At 39.3% G+C, this 18,368-nt stretch overlaps 1 protein-coding gene across 2 annotated transcripts in view; it reads left to right on the top strand.

The window, feature by feature from the left end:
• The window catches only part of RAB9B (RAB9B, member RAS oncogene family), a 111,982-nt gene that overhangs the window by 24,803 nt on the left and 68,811 nt on the right, over window positions 1-18,368 (top strand). Inside the window, exon 2 of one of the 2 annotated variants that reach the window (XM_035712070.2) lies at window positions 2,364-2,515. The exons of the other annotated variant lie outside the window; for it this stretch is intronic. Coding sequence (XP_035567963.1) covers window positions 2,364-2,424 — 61 coding nt within the window. The 3' untranslated portion in view covers window positions 2,425-2,515. Of the gene's footprint in view, window positions 1-2,363; window positions 2,516-18,368 lie in introns of those variants that run through there. 2 annotated transcript variants of the gene reach the window in all.

Here is an 18,368-nt window from a genome sequence, read left to right as displayed (position 1 = left end):
AGAAATGTCTGTTCATGGCTTCTGCCCATTTTTAATTGGATTATTTGCTTTTCAGGTGTTGAGTCTTATAAGTTCTTTATATATTTTGGATACCAATCCATCATCAGATATGTCATTTGCAAATATCTTCTCCCATTAGTAGGTTGTCTTTCAGTTCTGTTGGTTGTTTCCTTTGCTGTGCAGAAGCTTTTTATTTGGATGTAGTCCCAGTAGTTTATTTTTGCTTTTGTTTCCCTTGCCTCAGGAGACCTATCTAAAAAGATGTTGCTATCACCAGTGTCAGAGAAACTACTGCCTGTGCCCTCTTCTAGGATTTTTATGCTTTCAGGTCTCACATTTAGGTCTTAATCCATTTTGAATTTACTTTTGTGTATGGTATAAGAAAGTGGTCCAGTTTCATTCTTTTGCATGTAGCTGCTCAGTTTTCCCAGCACCATTTGTTAAAGAGGCTTTTTCCCATTGCATGTTCTTGCCTCCCTTGTCGAAGATTAATTGACCATAACATTGTGGATTCATTTCTGGGCTTTCTATTCTCTTCCATTGATCTATGTGTCTATTCTTTTTCAAGCTTTTATTTAAATTCCAGTTAGTAAACATAGAGTGTAATATTAGCTCTTTGTGTCTTTGTGCCAGTACCATACTGTTTTGATTACTACGCCTTTGTAATATAACTTGAAGTCTGGAATTGTGATGCCTCCAGCTTTACTTTTCTTTCTCAAGATTGCTTTGGCTATTCGGGATCTTTTGTGTTTCCATACAATTTTTTAGGATTGTTTGTTTTAGGTCTGTGGAAAACGCTGGTGGTATTTTGATAGGGTACTTTGATAGGTATTTTGCATTAAATGTGTAGATTGCTTTCGGCAGGACATTTTTTTTCTTTTTTTTTTTCGTTTTATTTTTAATTTTTTTATTGGAGTTCAATTTGCCAACATATAGCATAACACCCAGTGCTCATCCCATCAAGTGCCCCCCCTCAGTGCCTGTCATCCAGTTACCCCACCCCCGCCTACCTCCCTTTCTACCACCCCTTGTTCGTTTCCCAGAGTAAGGAGAATATTTATTCTTCCAATCCATGAGCATAGCATATCTTTCTGTTTCGTTGTGTCATCTTCAATTTCTTTCATCAGTGTTTCATAGTTTTCTGGTTACAGGTATTTCACCTCTTTGGTTAGGTTTATTTATAGGCGTCTTATTATTTTGGAGTGCAATTGTAAATGGGATTTGTTTTCTTAATATCTCTTTCTGCTGCTTCATGATTGGTGTATAGAAATGCAACAGATTTCTATATGTTGATTTTGCATCTTGCGGCTTTACTGGATTGAATTCTGTATCAGTTCTAGCAGTTTTTGGTGGAGTCTTTCGTGTTTTCAATATATAATATCATGGCATCTGCAAAGAGTGAGAGTTTGACTTCTTCCTTGCCGATTTGGAATGTCTTTTATTGCTTTTTGTTGTCTGACTGCTGTGGCTAGGACTTCCAGTACTATGTGGAGTAAAAGTGTGAGAGTGAACATCTTTTTCTTTATTGCTGAAGTATAATCGACATATGGTGCTATATTAGTTTCAAGTGTACAACATATTGACTTGACAATCCTGTACATTCCTCGGTGCTCACTACGACAAATGTAGTCACCATCTGTCACCATACAACATTATTTGTATGATATACTCAATATATTATACAATATAATATACTCAATGTATTATTATTGAGTATATTCCCTATGCTGTCCTTTTCTCCTCCATGACCTAGTTATTTTGTGACTGGAGGTTTGTAATTCTTAATCTCCTTTATCTATTTCACCCATCCTTCACCCACCTCCCTTCCAGCAACAGCCAGTTTGCTCACTGTATTTAAGAGTCTGTTACAACATTTTCTGGAGCCTATCAGTGAGACGTAAAGCAAAAGGGATGTTTCAAATGGGGAGGTGGCTTTCTTCATAAATACTGAAGATAATCTTCCAAAATATCCAGGGAAGTAAATCCATCTGTGTGGTGCCTAGATCTACCATATATATCAGGAAGGCAGTTTTGTAACCAAAGCCCTTTGCAAAAACATTTGCCTTCTTAGAGGATGAACTGAGATCTATTTAGAAAAACAAATCTCCATTTCATCCAGTCACTTAATTTCTATCATGCTAATTGCTGCTAGTTCAATATTCCCATGTTTGTCAATATGACATAAAGTTGTTTTTCTATTATTCATGCATTTTGGTGTCATTCCTGTCATTTTATGTAGAAAGTTATTTTGAGGATATAAATCCATTAGGATATTTGTGTGGGTTGTGGCACATGCACCCGTGTTTGGTTTTGGATTTTTTTTTTGTTTTGGTTATTTTTGTTTTTTGCATTTGTAATTTCAGAAATCAAGTGGGAGCACTAGAAAAACAAGTTAAAAATGTACTATCCCTGGGCTGTGGATGAAGACTGGATGTGGAAATATGAGGGACATGTATGAAATTTGCAAAGGAGAAAGGAAAATAAAGTTTAATGTTGAAGACCAAGCTGGAAATCGAGTGCATCTGATTATTCCCTTCAGTGGGTGATTGAGGAAAAAGGTACCTGGGGAGCATCTAATGCTGTGGTTATTCAGAAGGTGATATAAGAGAATGGATCCTGCTTCACTAATGAATACAAGCAACAATGCAAGGAAAATCATCTTAATAGGACAAGCATACCCAAGTCAATCTTTTTTCTACGCTATTCACATTATGCAATTCACTGAAAAGCATCAGGAAGGACCCAAATCCATTACAGAAATCTCTAAATCCAAAAGTTCAAAACAAAGTTTATTCAGGCTCCCTAGAATCTGTAGGTACTATTCTATCCTATTTAGATTTATCCGACTCTGTTCTTTTCATAATGTGTTTTTTTAAAGCTCAAAATTTATGACTTGCCACCTCAGCATAGGGATGATGGGAATGTCAGTTCAGAACATGTCATACCCCACACCCTTCTGAGGCATCCAATGAGGCCCTTACAGACTCTGAGCTACAGTTATTGGTCACTGTATGAGGAAGTATCCTTAGGTAAGCCATTAGGAGACTTCTTGGTTTGCCCCATTTTGGAAATTGAGAGGAAATCAACTGTGATTCTTACTGTCTTTTCTTTGTTTGATTAACAGCAGTTTTTAAATTATGGTGAATTCAGATATTTCTATATTAGTTTTCTAGGGTGATTATTCCAGTTACCAGGGACTGGTGAACTTAAGTAACATGTACTTCTTCGCAATTCTGAATGCTAGAGTTGAAAATCATGTGTCAGACACTTAGATGAGTCTGAGGTCTATGTGCAAAACATCTTTTATGGCCCACTTTCCTTATTGTCTTTTTCCACTTAGAATGGTACACTATTTCTCTTATACCACCCAGGGAGAGTCCAGAGAGATAAATTGGAGAGCAATGAATGTGTCCCACTTTTCTCTACATGTGGCTCTTCCCAATTGAGATTATCTCTATATATGGTATGGGGGAGTATAAGTATATAACCAATTTATTCCTACTATGCATTCATATGTAGAAGCAGCGATTATAGTACATTGAATTGGCCAAAAAGGTCCTATCCATGATTTTACATTAGCTTCCCTGCCTCACTATGAGCCCTGCCCAAATCCCATTAGCTGAATCCATGCACTTTTTTCCCAGAGGTCCAGGTAAGATAGTAACTTGAGCACCTATACCCAATAAGACCATTAAAATTTGAGTTCCACCCCTCCATCAAATTCTTTAGCATACTCATGTGAATGCGATGGCTTTCCCCTCTAGGCATCAGCCCCACTTCTGTTTTCAACTTTGAAACACCGAAGTTCGGCATGCATGGAGAGGTATTACAGACATGGAGGGAGAGAGTTCTATGCCATTAAACAAGACTTTGCATTACTTTCAGTTTTGACTGGCATGACAGCAGCTCATAACTCAACCAGATGTTTTCAGCATGCTTAATGCCTATATTGAGTGAAAAAGTCATCATGGTGGCACCTTTTATTTTAGCCTTGAGATCCCAGTCACTCAACAACCACAGCCATAGACATCCTGCTTTCTGGCTGAGGCTGTAAGGTTTCCTTGTTTTGGCTGCCTTGGGCTTCATTTATGTAGCAACAAATTGTTTTTAAAGAGTCCACTTTAATCTGGGTCATCTAATGTGCCATTGTCATAACATCTCCTAAATTGGGGTCCAGTTTCAACATTAGAGCTGAGAGTTTTCTAGGAAAACAATACTGATCACAAGAATTTATTTAGCTTCTTTTTGTCAGTTTCTCATTGTCCAATGGGTCACCCCACTGAAACCCAATCCAAGGCAATAAAAGCCAGTAATACAGTACTAGTCAATTCCTCACCTATGGCTTTTCATGGGAACTTGTCTGTCTCAAGAAAATCTCCCTGAGAATACCTAAGCCAAATCTAGAAGTGCCTTAGTGGCTCAGTGGTTGAGCATCTGCCTTTGGCTCAGGTCATGGTCCTGGGGTCCTGGGATCGAGTCCTGCATCAGCCTCCTTGCAAGGAGCCTGCTTTTCCCTCTGCTTATGTCTCTGTCTCTCATGAATAAATAAAAAAATAAAATCTTTTTTTTTAAATGCAGCCAAATCTAAGGTTGAAACAATAGACTGGATAGGATTGATCTAAAAGAACAGTGATTGCTATTTTTCTTTAATAAGCATTTCATATCCCACAAATCTCATCTCCTTTACTATCAAAGTTTTAAAAATTCACCCAGTTTCTCCCCATTGCAGTTGTGTAACTGTTGTCTGAGAAGGAGATCTTCCAGGCTGAATTCTAGTGCTATAGTTGTTACAGTGGGATAGACATTAAGGTAACCACCAAATGGGGGAAGACATCTGCTTTCTGTAGGGTAGTTAACAACTAGGGCACCATTCAGGAAGGCATCTTTGAGCTTACTTCCCACTTATCAGTTGGTAACTACCTCCTCAATTTCTCATTAATAGTAATTAGGTGGAGGGCCATTTATTACATAGCTACTTATACAACTTGGTCAATAGATTGCTATTGATTCACATGAACATTCCCAAAATCTCATTAATTAGCCTGTATGGACCCAACTCTTCCTCTTCTAGAAAATTTTATCTTGGTCAGCATCATTGCCACATAGTCACCACCTCATTGCCAAAATTTTCAGGAACTGTGAACTATAAAAGTTAGTTTGCCACAGTTTTATGCATGCTGATAGAAAACACGGGACTTCTGGAGCAGAGATGAAGGACTATTTAATACTCAAAGCAGTAGCAGTAGCCGGAGTGTCAGCATTTTGCATTGGTTTCTTGAGCCACAGGGAATAGAAATAGGGCAAGATGACATCTTTGCCTGCAATCAATTGTGTTAAAAGAGAAAACCTGAGCTTAGAAGGCACAAATATTTCATAATGTAAGCATGCCTGCCTTTTGTTCCAGAGGAAAGCACTATCTCTATTTTTCAGGTCTTTATGCAAGTTGTCCTTCACTCTTATGGGAGACATTATTTCTGTATTCTAAGGATTTCCCCTATATAGACATCCTTGAAAAGATTGCCTGGAGTAAAGGGCAGGTTTTTGCTTGCAAAACATGCAGAAACAAGAGAGACCCATGGAGAATTGTCTTTCAACACGTTTCTAGTGTAAAACAAAATGTAGGCTGTAAATGTGTTGTTTGATGCACAACAAATTGAAGTCTTAGATGAATTTGCATATACAAATGTTATAAATGGGTATGAGAGAAAGGGAAATTATTTAGAAACTATAGAAAATCCTCTATATTTTTGATGGTCAGTTGAAAAGTGTTTCTAAAATAAAAACAGGCAAGTTGAAAAAAATGAATATGGTCTTTGCAAAATTGCTTTCTATTTTGAGGTCTGTATTATGAAACATGTTATAAAATTGTGAAAAAATACCTTTGTGCTTGTCGGTAGGGGAAGTTAAGTGACACAGCTGTTGACATGCAGGGAAATCACTTTTATCTGATTGGGAAAATAACAAGGATAAGACACAAATGAAAATACATGCATGGGGGTATATAGAGATCATTTTTATCCATCCTTCCCCTGCTATCCTGGAGTCACTAGGCCTAGACCATGAGGTTTATTACCTAGGGAAGGGAAGTGTGGCATCAAATATCATGGAGTAGGAGAAAAGAAAATATGACACAAATAAATTTTCACATGACATAAGAGGAAATAGAAAGCTAGGTAATTTCTAGGAAATTATGTACAATTTAACCTGTCATTCCCATAACAATAAACATAATTAATACCCAGGTCTTGGTTTATAAAACCATTTTTGCAATTAAAGAAACCAAGATGTCTTCCTGAGGAATGAGTGGTACAAGCCCATATTGGGCACCTCAGCCTTAGTGTCTTGTACCAGGAATACAAGTCCCCACAATGTCTAACTTTGAGAATCTCTATCTCTAGGAGAATTAGAGGGTTATAGAAAAACCAAAACTCTGCTCTAAATCCCAGTGGAGAGGCAGGAGTTTGAAAAGTGCTTGGGGCCATATGTGAAGATCTATTGTCTAATTTTAAGGTGTCTACTTGAGGGGCAGAGATATGTAGTAAATTTCTCCAGGAAACAAAAATGGTGGTGGGAGCCATTTAAAAAAATTGCCTTCTAAAAAAAATTGCCTTCTACCTAGATGGCCCAGTGCTGGTAAGCACCATTTCTGACACTCTATCTACCTTGCTAACAGTGCTTGTCCCACCCCAGCATATCCCTGTGGACCCACTCCATGGATAGGTCCAAATGCCTACCCTAGCAGGTGCCACTCCAAGGCAGTTCCTGCCCATTTGCACGTACTACGTAGCCTCTGTGAGGACCAGCACCCCACCAAAATGTTGCCCATCTTGTCAGAAATATAAGGAAGCCTTGGCCAGACCTGCAACCCCCAAAGCAGCTTCTACACCAGCATACCTGGTGGGGACCTCAGTCTCAATCAGCATCCTTAACACTAGGGGAGCCAACCACACCAGCTAGTGTATCCACAATAGTTGTAGCTCAGCCACAATAGGAAACCACATGTATTCAACACAGGATACTCTTGCAGCACCAGGTTCTGATGACTAGGTGTATTGCACTTCTGGGACCCACAGGATACCTTCTACACAAGGTCACTCCTTTAAACTGGGAGACATAGTTGATCTTCCTAATACATAGAAACATACAGAGTCAAGCAAAATGAGGATATAGAAGAATATGTTCCAAAAACAGAACCATACATATTGTTTTCAAGTGCACAAAAATATTCTCCAGGATAGATCACATGTGAGGCCACAAAACATGTCTCAAAATGTAAGAAGCAGTTTACTGCCTGCCTTTGGCCCAGGGCATGATCCTGGAGTCCCGGGATCGAGTCCCACATCAGGCTCCCTGCATAGAGCCTGCTTCTTCTTCTGCCTGTGTCTCTGCACCTCTCTCTCTCTGTCTCTGTCTCTCTCTCATGAAAAAATAAATAAAATCTAAAAAAATGTAAGAAGATTGAAATCATATTGAGCATATTTCTTAACCATAACAGTATGAAACTAGAGATCAATCACAAGAAAAAAAAAAACTAGGAAAAAATGCAAACTATGGAAGCCAAACAATATGCTACTAAACAATGGATCAATGAAGAAATCAAAAAGAAAAATTTTAAATCTCTCTAGTCAAACAAAAGTTGAAATAAAACATCCAAAATTCAATGAAATACAGCAAAAGCAGTTCTAAGAGGGAAGTTTATAGTGATACAGGCCTATCTCAAGAAATAAAAATCTCAAACAGTCTAACCTCACACCTAAAGGAACTAGAAAAAGAGCCCAAAGTTAGTAGAAGGAAGAAAATAATAAAAATCTGAGCAGGAATAAATTAAATAGAGACTAAAAATACAATAGAAAAGATCAGGAAAACTACGAGTTGGTCTTTTGAAAGATAAACAAGATCAATAAGCTTTTAGCAAGACTCATTAAAAAAAAGAGGGCCCAAATAAAATTAGAAATGAAAGAAAATTTACAACTGACACCACAGAAATACAAAGGATTATAAGAAACTACTATGTACAATTATGCCAACTAATTGGACAACCTAGAATAAATGAAAATTTCCTAGAAACATATAATCTCCCAAAACTGAATCAGGAAGAAATAGAAAATCCGAATAGATCAATTGCTAGTAATGAAATTGAATTATAATTAAAAAAAAAAACCTGCCGACAAAACAAAAGTCAAGGACCAGATATATTCACAGGTGAATTCTAAAATTTAAATTAAAACATTTAGGGGTCTCTGGGTGGCTCAGTGGTTAAGTGTCTGCCTTTGCTCAGGGCGTGATCCTCAGGTCCAGAGATCAAGTCCCACATCGGGCTCCCTGCAAGGAGCCTGCTTCTCCCTCTGTGTATGTCTCTGCCTCTCTCTTTGTGTCTCATGAATAAATAAATAAAATCTTAAAAAATAAAATAATATTTAGAGGTGCCTGGGTGGCTCAGTGAATTGAGTGACCAACTCTTGATTTTGGCTCAGGTCATGATCTCAGGGTCCTGAGGCCAGGCCCCCATTTGGGCTGTGTACTCAGAGGGAAGTCTCCTTGAGGATTATCTCTCTCCCTCTCCCTCTGCACCTACCCCTGCTCATTCTCTCTCTCTCTCTCTAAGATAAATAAATTTTTTAAAAATTAAAACATTTAAAGAATTAATACATATTCTCCTCAAACTATTTCCAAAAAATAGAAGAGGAAGGAAAATTTCCACATACATTCCACAAGGCCAGAATGATTTTGAACCCAAAATCAGACAGACTATTAAAAAAGAAACTACAGTCCAATACCCCTAATGAACATAGATACAAAAATCCTCAACAAAATATTAGCAAACCACATTCAACAATACATTAAAAGAATCTTTTATCATGATCAAGTGGGATTTACTCCAGGGATGGAAGGATAATTCAATATTTCCAAATCAACCAATGTGATATACCACATTAACCAAATGAAGGATCAAAATCATATGATCGTTTCAACAGATGCAGAAAAGCATGACAAAAATCAACATCTGTTTATGTTAAAAATTCTCAGCAAGTTGGATTAAGAAAGAATATACCTCAATATAATAAAGGCCGTATATGACTACACGAATAACATTATACTTAATGGTGAAAAACAGAGCTTTTATTCTAACATCAGGAATAAGACAAAGATGTCCACTCTTACCACTGTTATTGAACATGGTACTGGAAATACTAGCAACGGCAATCAGACAAGAAAAAGAAAAGGCAACAAAATTGTAAGAAAGAAGTAAAACTGTCACAATTTCCAGACAGCATGATACTAAACATAGAAAATGCTAGACTTCACCAAAAAACTATTTAGAAGTAAAAAATGAATTCGGTAAAATTACAGGATACAAAATTAATATACAGAAATATGTTGTGATTTTATACACTAATAATGAAGTAACAGAAACAGAAATCAAGAAAACAATTCCATTTAGTATTGAACCAAAAATAACAAAATACCTAGGAATAAACTGAACCAAGGAGATAAAAGACCTAAACTCTGAAAACTATAAAATACTGATGAAAGAAACTGACATAAGTAAATGGAAAGATATTCCTTGCTCATGGATTAGAAGAATTAATATTGTTAAAATGTCCATATGAGAAAAATGTAGATTTCATCAATCTACAGATTTTATGAAATCCATATCAAAATAACAGTAGCATTTTTCACATAACTAGAACAAATAATCCTAAAATGTGTATGAAATCACATAAGATCCAGAATTGCCAAAGTAAAAATGAAAAGTAACAAAGCTGGAGGTATAGTACTTTCATATTTCAAACTAACACAAAGCTATAGTAAAACAATATGGTACAGGCACAAAAGCAGACACATAGGTCAATGGAACAGAATAAAGAGCAGAGAAATAAACCCACACTCATATGGTCAATTAGTCTACAACAAAGGATGCAAAAATATACAAAGGAGAAGAGACAGTGTTTCCAATAAATTGTGGGAAAACTGGACAGGTACATGCAAAAGAGTGAAACAGGATCACTTTCTTACATCAAAAATATACTCAAATTGAACAAAGATCTAAATGTAATTAATACATGAAACTAGGGAGGCCAGGCAAGATGGCTGGATTCTCCAAGTCACCTGTCCCCACCAATTTACCTAGATAAATTTCAAATCATCCTGAAAACGTACGAATTCAGTCTGAGATTTAAAGAGAGAACAGCTGGAATGCTACTGTGAGAAGAGTTCCCGCTTCTATCAAGGTAGGAAGATGGAAAAAAATAAAGAAATAAAAAAGCATTCAAGGGGGAGGGGCCCCCCAAGGAGCCTGGCTAAGGCCGGGTGGCGAGTGCCCCCAGGACAGGAAATCCCAGTCCTGGAGAAGCAGAAACTTTACCAATCTTCCCAGATGGAAAGGCGCTGGCAGGGAACTCGGGCAGGATCCCAGGAGGGGCAGGGATGCCCTCAGGCTCCCACGGGCACTAACAGAGGAAGTGCGCCTGGGGAGAGAGCACGCCACACACTGCAAGCCAAACACTCTAAAGGGGTGGAGGGCGCGCCAGCAGGACCTCGGGAGCAGCTCAGGCGGCAGCTCCACGCTGAGGGGAGTGTGCGGCCCGGGAGCACGATTCCAGTGGTGCAGGCCCCGGAGCCAGGGGCGCTGGGGACACAGCCCAATATCCAGCGCTCCCCCCAGGACAGGCGGACACCGGGAGGGCCCAGGTCAGCAAAGACACTCCTGCTGCTGGGAGCCCCAGAACTGCGAAGATCAGCACCTCCGGCCCCCGGAGCATCCAGGCCCCTGTGGAAGGGGAGCTGTGGTAGTTACTGCAGGAGCTGACTCTAGAGCTGAAGAGCTGGCCACCACCACTGTTGTTGTTCCTCCTGGTGTCACCTTGTACCTGAGACTGAGCAGGGGCCTCACAGGATAAACAGCTCCCACTGAGCCTGGCACCAAGCAGGGGGATGGGCAGCTCCTCCAGGTGCACACACCTGAGAATCAGCACAGCAGGCCCCTCCCCCAACAACCAGCTGGAAGGACAGGGGAAAAGCAAGTTATTGACCAAGCAGCGCTGGAAAGTTCCAGGGGAAGTCGAGGGATTTACAGTATATAGAATCAGAGGATACTCCACCCTTGTTTTTTGTTTTGTTTGTCCCCCCCCCTTTTTTTCTCTCTTTTTCTCCTTTTTCCTCTATAACTCTTGTTTCTGGCCACTCTGGGCTGAGCAAAATGACTAGAAGGAAAAACTCACCACAAAAGGAAGAATCAGAAACAGTCCTCTCTCCCACAGAGTTACAAAATTTGGATTACAATTCAATGTCAGAAAGCCAATTCAGAAGCACAATTATAAAGCTATTGGTGGCTCTAGAAAAAAGCATAAAAGATTCAAGAGACTTCATGACTGCACAATTTAGATCTAATCAGGCTGAAATTAAAACTCAATTAAATGAATTGAAATCCTAACTAGAGGTCCTAATGATGAGGGTTAATGAGGCAGAAGAATGGGTGAGTGACATAGAAGACAAGTTGATGGCAAGGAAGGAAGCAGAGGAAAAAAGAGAAAAACAATTAAAAGATCATGAGAATACATTAAGGGAAATAAACGACAGCCTCAGAAGGAAAATCCTACGTTTAATTGGGGTTCCAGAGGGCGCCAAAAGAGACAGAGGATCAGAAAGTGTATTTGAACAAATCATACCTGAGAACGTCCCCAACTTGGGGAGTAAAACAGGCATTCAGATCCAGGATATAGAGAGATTCCCCCCTAAAATCAATAAAAACCATTCAACACCCCGACATTTAATAGTGAAACTTGCAAATTCCAAAGGTAAAGAGAAGATCCTTAAGCAGCAAGATACAAGAGATCCCTAACCATTATGGGGAGAAGTATTAGGTTAAGAGCAGACCTCTCCACAGAGACCTCGCAAGCCAGAAAGGGCTGGCAGGATATACTCAGGATCCTAAATGAGAAGTACATGAAACCAAGAATACTCTATCCAGCAAGGCTCTCATTCAAAATAGAAGGTGAGATAAAGAGCTTCCAAGACAGGCAGGAACTGAAAGAATATGTGACCACCAAACCAGCTCTGTGAGAAATATTGATGGAGACTCTGTAAAAGAAAGAGGAAGTCCAAGGAAATAATCCACAAAAACAGGTGAATAGGTATCATGATGACACTAAATTCGTATCTTTCAATAGCAACTCTGAACGTGAATAGGCTTAACGATCCCATCAAAAGGCGCATGGTTTCAAACTGGATAAAAAAGCAAGACCCATCTATTTGCTGCCTACAAGAGACTCATTGTGGACCTAAGGACACCTCCAGCCTGAAAATGAAATGTTGGAGAACGATGTACCATTCAAACCTAGTGGTTTAGCGCCGTCTTCAGCCCAGGGACTGGAGTCTCGGGATCGAGTCCCATGTTGGTCTCCCTGCAGGGAGCCTGCCTCTCCCTCTGCCTATCTCTCTCCCTCTCTCTGTGTCTCTCATGAATAAATAAAATATTTTAAAAAACAAAAAGGAACAGAACAGTACCAGCACCCTGAAAGCTTTCCAAAGTACCCACGCCCAGTAATTACTTTGTCTAAGGATAACAAGAAACCTCATTTCTAACAGCACTGATTAGTTTTGCCCACTTTTTTGTTTTGTTTTCAAATTTTTAAAAATTTTAATTCCAGTATAGTTAACATGCATATTAGTTTTAGGTATACCACTCAACAATTCCATATGTCACCCAGTGCTCTTCACAAGTGCATTCCCTAATCCCCATCATGTACTTTATTCACCCACCCCCTCCCTTCTGGTAACCATCACACCTGTCAGAATGCCTAAAATAAACACACACACACACACACACACACACACACACACACACACGAAACAACAGCTGTTGGCAAAGGATATGGAGAAATAGGAACCCTTGTGCACTATTGGTGGGAATGCTTACTGGTGCAGTGACTCTAGAAAACAGTATGGAGTTTACTCAAAAAGTTAAAAACAGAAATACCTTATGATCCACTAATCACACTATTGGGTATTTACCCAAAGAATATAAGAAAACAATCAAAGGGATATATGCACCTCCGTGTTTATAACAGCATTATTTAAAACAGCCAAGATATGGAAGCAGCACAAGTGTCCCTTGATTGAAAAATGGATAAATAAAATTTGGTATTATATATATATATATATGAAATACGAATATTATTTAGCCATTAAGCCATGAAAAAGAATGAAATCTTGCTGTTTGCAATGACATGGATGGAGCTAGAGAATATAATGCTGAGAGAAATAAGTCAGGGAAAGACAAATACCATATGATTTCGCTCATATATGGAATTTAAGAAACAAAACAAACAAGCAAAGGGACTAAAAAGAGAGAGAGAGAGAGACAAACCAAGAAACAGACCTTTAATTTAGAGAACTGATGTTTACCAGAGGGGTGGGGGGGGTTGTTTTAAATAGGTGATTGGGATTAAGGAGTGCACTTATTGTGATAAGCACTGAGTGATACATGGAATTGTTTAAACACTATATTTTACACCTGAAACTAATAAAACATTGTATGTTAATTAACTGGAATTAAAATAAAACCTTAAAAAGTAAATTTAAAAAGTTTATTGCTTATGTTTTCTTTAAGGAGCTTTATAATTTCAAGTATTTATTTTTATTTTTTATTGGAGTTCAATTTGCCAACATATAGCATAACACCCAGTGCTCATCCCTAGTGCCCCCTCACTGATCATCACCCAGTCACCCCAAACCCCCACCCACGTCCCTTTCCAGTACCCCTTGTTCGTTTCCCAGAGTTAGGTATCTCTCATGTTTTGTCACCTTCGCTGATATTTTCATTCATTTTCTCTCCTTTCCCTTTATTCCATTTGACTAAATTTTATATTCCCCAAATGAATGAGACCATATAATGTTTGTCCTTTTCCAATTGACTTATTTCACTCAGCATAATACCCTCCAGTTCCATCCACGTCCAGCAAATGGTGGGTATTTGACATTTCTAATGGCTGAGTAATATTCCATTGTATACATAAACCACATATTCTTTATCCATTAATCTTTCGATGGACACCGAGGCTCCTTCCACAGTTTGGCTACTGTGGACATTGCTGATAGAAACATCGGGGTGCAGGTGTTCTGGCATTTCACTGCATCTGTAACTTTGGGGTAAATCCCCAGCAGTGCAATTGCTGGATCGTAGGGCAGATCTATTTTTAACTCTTTGAGGAACCTCCACACAGTTTTCCAGAGTAGCTGTACCAGTTCACATTCCCACCAACAGTGCAAGAGGGTTCCCTTTCTCCACATCCTCTCCAACATTTGTTGTTTCCTGTTTTGTTAATTCTCACTGGGGTGAGGTGGTATCTCATTGTGTTTTGATTTGTATATCCCTGATGGCCAGTGATGCGTAGCATTTTTTCATGTGCTTGTTGGCCATGTCTATGTCTTCCTCTGTGCAATTTCAGTTCACGTCTTTTGCCCATTTCAGGATTGGATTGTTTGTTTATTTGCAGTTGAGTTTATTTTTTTTATTTTTTTTTTTTTTTAATATTTTTTATTTATTTATGATAGTCACACAGAGAGAGAGAGAGAAGCAGAGACATAGGCAGAGGGTGAAGCAGGCTCCATGCACCGGGAGCCCGACGTGGGATTCGATCCCGGGTCTCCAGGATCACAACCCGGGCCAAAGGCAGGCGCCAAACCGCTGCGCCACCCAGGGATCCCTGCAGTTGAGTTTAATAAGTTCTTTAAGATCTTGGACTCTAGCCCTTTATCTGATGTGTCATTTGCAAAAATCTTCTCCCATTCTGTAGGTTGTCTTTCAGTTTTGTTGACTGTTTCTTTTGCTGTGCAGAAGCTTCTTATCTTGATGAAGTATCAATAATTCATTTTTGCTTCTGTTTCCCTTGCCTTCATGGATGTATTTTGCAAGAAGTTGCTGTGGCTAAGTTGAAAAAGGGTATTGCCTGTGTTCTCCTCTAGGATTTTGATGGATTCTTGTCTCCCATTTATATCCTCCATCCATTTTGAGTTTATCTTTGTGTATGGTGTAAGAAAATGGTCTAGTTTAATTCCTCTGCATGTGGCTGTCCAATTTTCCCAGCACCATTTATTGAAGAGAATGTCTTTTTTTTCCAGTGGATAGTCTTTCCTGCTTTGTTGAATATTAGTTGACCATAAAGTTGAGGGTCCACTTCTGGATTCCCTATTCTTTCCCTTTGATCTATGTGTCTGTTTTTGTGCCAGGACTACACTGTCTTGATGACCACAGCTTTGTAGTACAACCTGAAATCTGGTATTCTGATGCCACCAGCACTGGTTTTCTTTTTCAATATTCCCCTGGCTATTCGGGGTCTTTTCTGATTCCACACAAAATTTTTTAAAGACACACACAGAGAGAGAGAGAGAGAGAGAGGCAGAGACACAGGCAGAGACAGAAGCAGGCTGCATGCAGGGAGCCTGATGTGGGACTCGATCCCGGGACTCCAGGATCACGCCCTGGGCTGAAGGTAGGCGCTAAACCGCTGAGCCACAGAGGGATCCCTGATTCCACACAAATCTTAAGATGATTTGTTCCAACTCTCTGAAGAAAGTGCATGGTATTTTGATAGGGACTGCATTAAATATGTAAATTGCCCTGGGTAGCATTGGCATTTTCACAATATTAATTCTTCCAATCCATGAGCATGGAATATTTTTCCATCTCTTTGTGTCTTCCTCAATTTCTTTTAGAAGTGTTCTGTAGCTTTCAGGGTATAGATCCTTTACCTCTTTGGTTAGGTTTATTCCTAGGTGTCTTTTGCTTTTGGGTGCAATTGGAAATGGGATTGACTCCTTAATTTCTCTTTCTTCAGTGTCATAGTCAGTGTATAAAAATGCCAAGGATTTCTGGGCATTGATTTTGTATCCTGTCACACTGCTGAACTTCTGTATGAGTTCTAGCAATTTTGGGATGGAGTCTTTTGGGTTTTCTATGTACAGCATCATGTCATCTGCGAAGAGGGAGAGTTTGACTTCTTCTTTGCCAATTTGAATGTCTTTTATTTCTTTGTGTTGCCTGATTGCTGGGGCAAGCAATTCTAGTACTGTGTTGAATAGCAGTGGTGTGAGTGGACATCCCTGTCTTGTTCCTGATCTTAGGGGAAAAGCTCCCAGTGATTTCCTATTGAGAATGATATTTGCTGTGGGCTTTTTGTAGATGGCTTTGAAGATGCTGAGGAATGTTTCCTCTATCCCTACACTCTGAAGAGTTTTGATCAGGAATGGATGCTGTATTTAGTCAAATGCTTTCTCTGCATCTATTGAGAGGATCCTATGGTTCTTGTTTCTTTGCTTGTTGATATGAACTATCACATTGATTGCTTTACTAGTGTTGAACCAGCCTTGCATCACGGGGATAAATCCCACTTGGTCATGGTGAATAATCTTCTTAATGTAGTGTTGGATCCTATTGCCTAGTATTTGTAGAGAATTTTTGCATCTGTGTGCATCAGTCATAGTGGTGTATAATTCTCCTTTTGGGTGGAGTCTTTGTCTGGTTTTGGAATTAAGGTGATGTTGCCCTCATAGAACGAGTTTGGAAGTACTCCATCTCTTTCTATCTTCTGAACAGCTTTACTAGAATACATATTGTTTCTTCTTTAAACGTTTGTAGAATTCCCCTGGGAAGCCATCTGGCCCTGGACTTTTGTGTCTTGGGAGGTTTGTGATGACTGCTTCAATTTCCTCCCCCGTTATCAGCCTGCTTAGGTTTTCTATTTTTTCCTGTTCAGTTTTGGTAGTTTGTGGTTTTCCAGAAATCTTCTAAATTGCCTAATTTATTGGCGTATAGCTGCACATAATAAGATTTTTTAAATTGTTTGTATTTACCTGGTATTGGTGGTGATTTGTCCTTCCTCATACATGATTTTATTAATTTGAGTCTTTTGTCTCTTCTTTTTAATAAGGCTGTCATTGTCCCTTTCTCCCTTCCCTTATCTATCTTATTAATTTTTTCAAAGAACCAACTCCCAGTTTTGTTTATCTGTTCCACAGTTTTTATGGTCTCTATTTAAATGAGTTCTGCTCAAATCTTTATTGACTCTCTTCTTCTGCTGGGTGAAGCTTTTATTTGCCATTCCTTCTCCAGCCCCTTTGGGTGCGAGGTTAACTTTTGTATTTGAGTTCTTTCCAGTTTTTGGATGGATGCTTGTATTGTGATGCATTACTCATTTAGGTCTGCTTTTGCTGTATCCCAAAGATTTTGAACGGTTGTATCTTCATTCTCATTAGTTTCCATGAATTTTTTTTTTTATTTATGATAGTCACACAGAGAGAGAGAGAGAGAGAGGCAGAGACACAGGCAGAGGGAGAAGCAGGCTCCATGCACCGGGAGCCCGACGTGGGATTCGATCCCGGGTCTCCAGGATCGCGCCCTGGGCCAAAGGCAGGCGCTAAACTGCTGCGCCACCCAGGGATCCCCTCCATGAATCTTTTTAATTCTTCTCTTTTTTCCTGGTTGACCCTTTCATCTTTTAGCAGGATGGTGTTTAACCTCCACGTGTTTCAAATCCTTTAAAACTTCTTCTTGTGGTTTACTTCTAATTTCAAAGCATTATGGCCTGAAAATACACCGGGTACTATCCCAGTCTTTTGGTATCGGTTTCGACCTGATTGGTGACCCAAAATGTGGTCTACTCTGTAGAAAGTTCCATGTGTACTTGAGAAGAATGTGTAACATTTGCATTTAGATGTAAAGTTCTTTTTTTTTTGAAGCTTTATATATTTTTTATAATAAATTTATTTTTTATTGGTGTTCAATTTACCAACATACAGAATAACACCCAGTGCTCATCCTGTCAAGTGCCCCCCTCATTGCACGTCACCCATTCACCCCCACCACCTGCCTTCCTCCCCTTCCAGCACCCCTAGTTCGTTTCCCAGAGTTAGGAGTCTTTATGTTCTGTCTCCCTTTCTGATATTTCCCACACATTTCTTCTCCCTTCCCTTATATTCCCATTCACTATTATTTATATTCCCCAAATGAATGAGAACATATAATGTTTGTCCTTCTCCGAGTGACTTTTTTCACTCAGTATAATACCCTCCAGTTCCATCCACGTCGAAGCAAAAGGTGGGTATTTGTCGTTTCTAATGGCTGAGTAATATTCCATTGTATACATAAACTACATCTTCTTTATCCACCATCTTTCGATGGACACCGAGGCTCCTTCCACAGTTTGGCTATTGTGGACATTGCTGCTAGAAACATCGGAGTGCAGGTGTCCTGGCGTTTCAATGCATCTGTATCTTTGGGGTAAATACCCAACAGTGCAATTGCTGCGTCGTAGGGCAGGTCTATTTTTAACTCTTTGAGGAACCTCCACACAGTTTTCCAGAGTGGC

Source organism: Canis lupus, chromosome X (genome assembly GCF_003254725.2).
Source record: "Canis lupus dingo isolate Sandy chromosome X, ASM325472v2, whole genome shotgun sequence".
In the NCBI taxonomy this organism is placed as follows: domain Eukaryota; kingdom Metazoa; phylum Chordata; class Mammalia; order Carnivora; family Canidae; genus Canis; species Canis lupus.
This window is presented reverse-complemented; position numbering and strand designations above follow the sequence as displayed.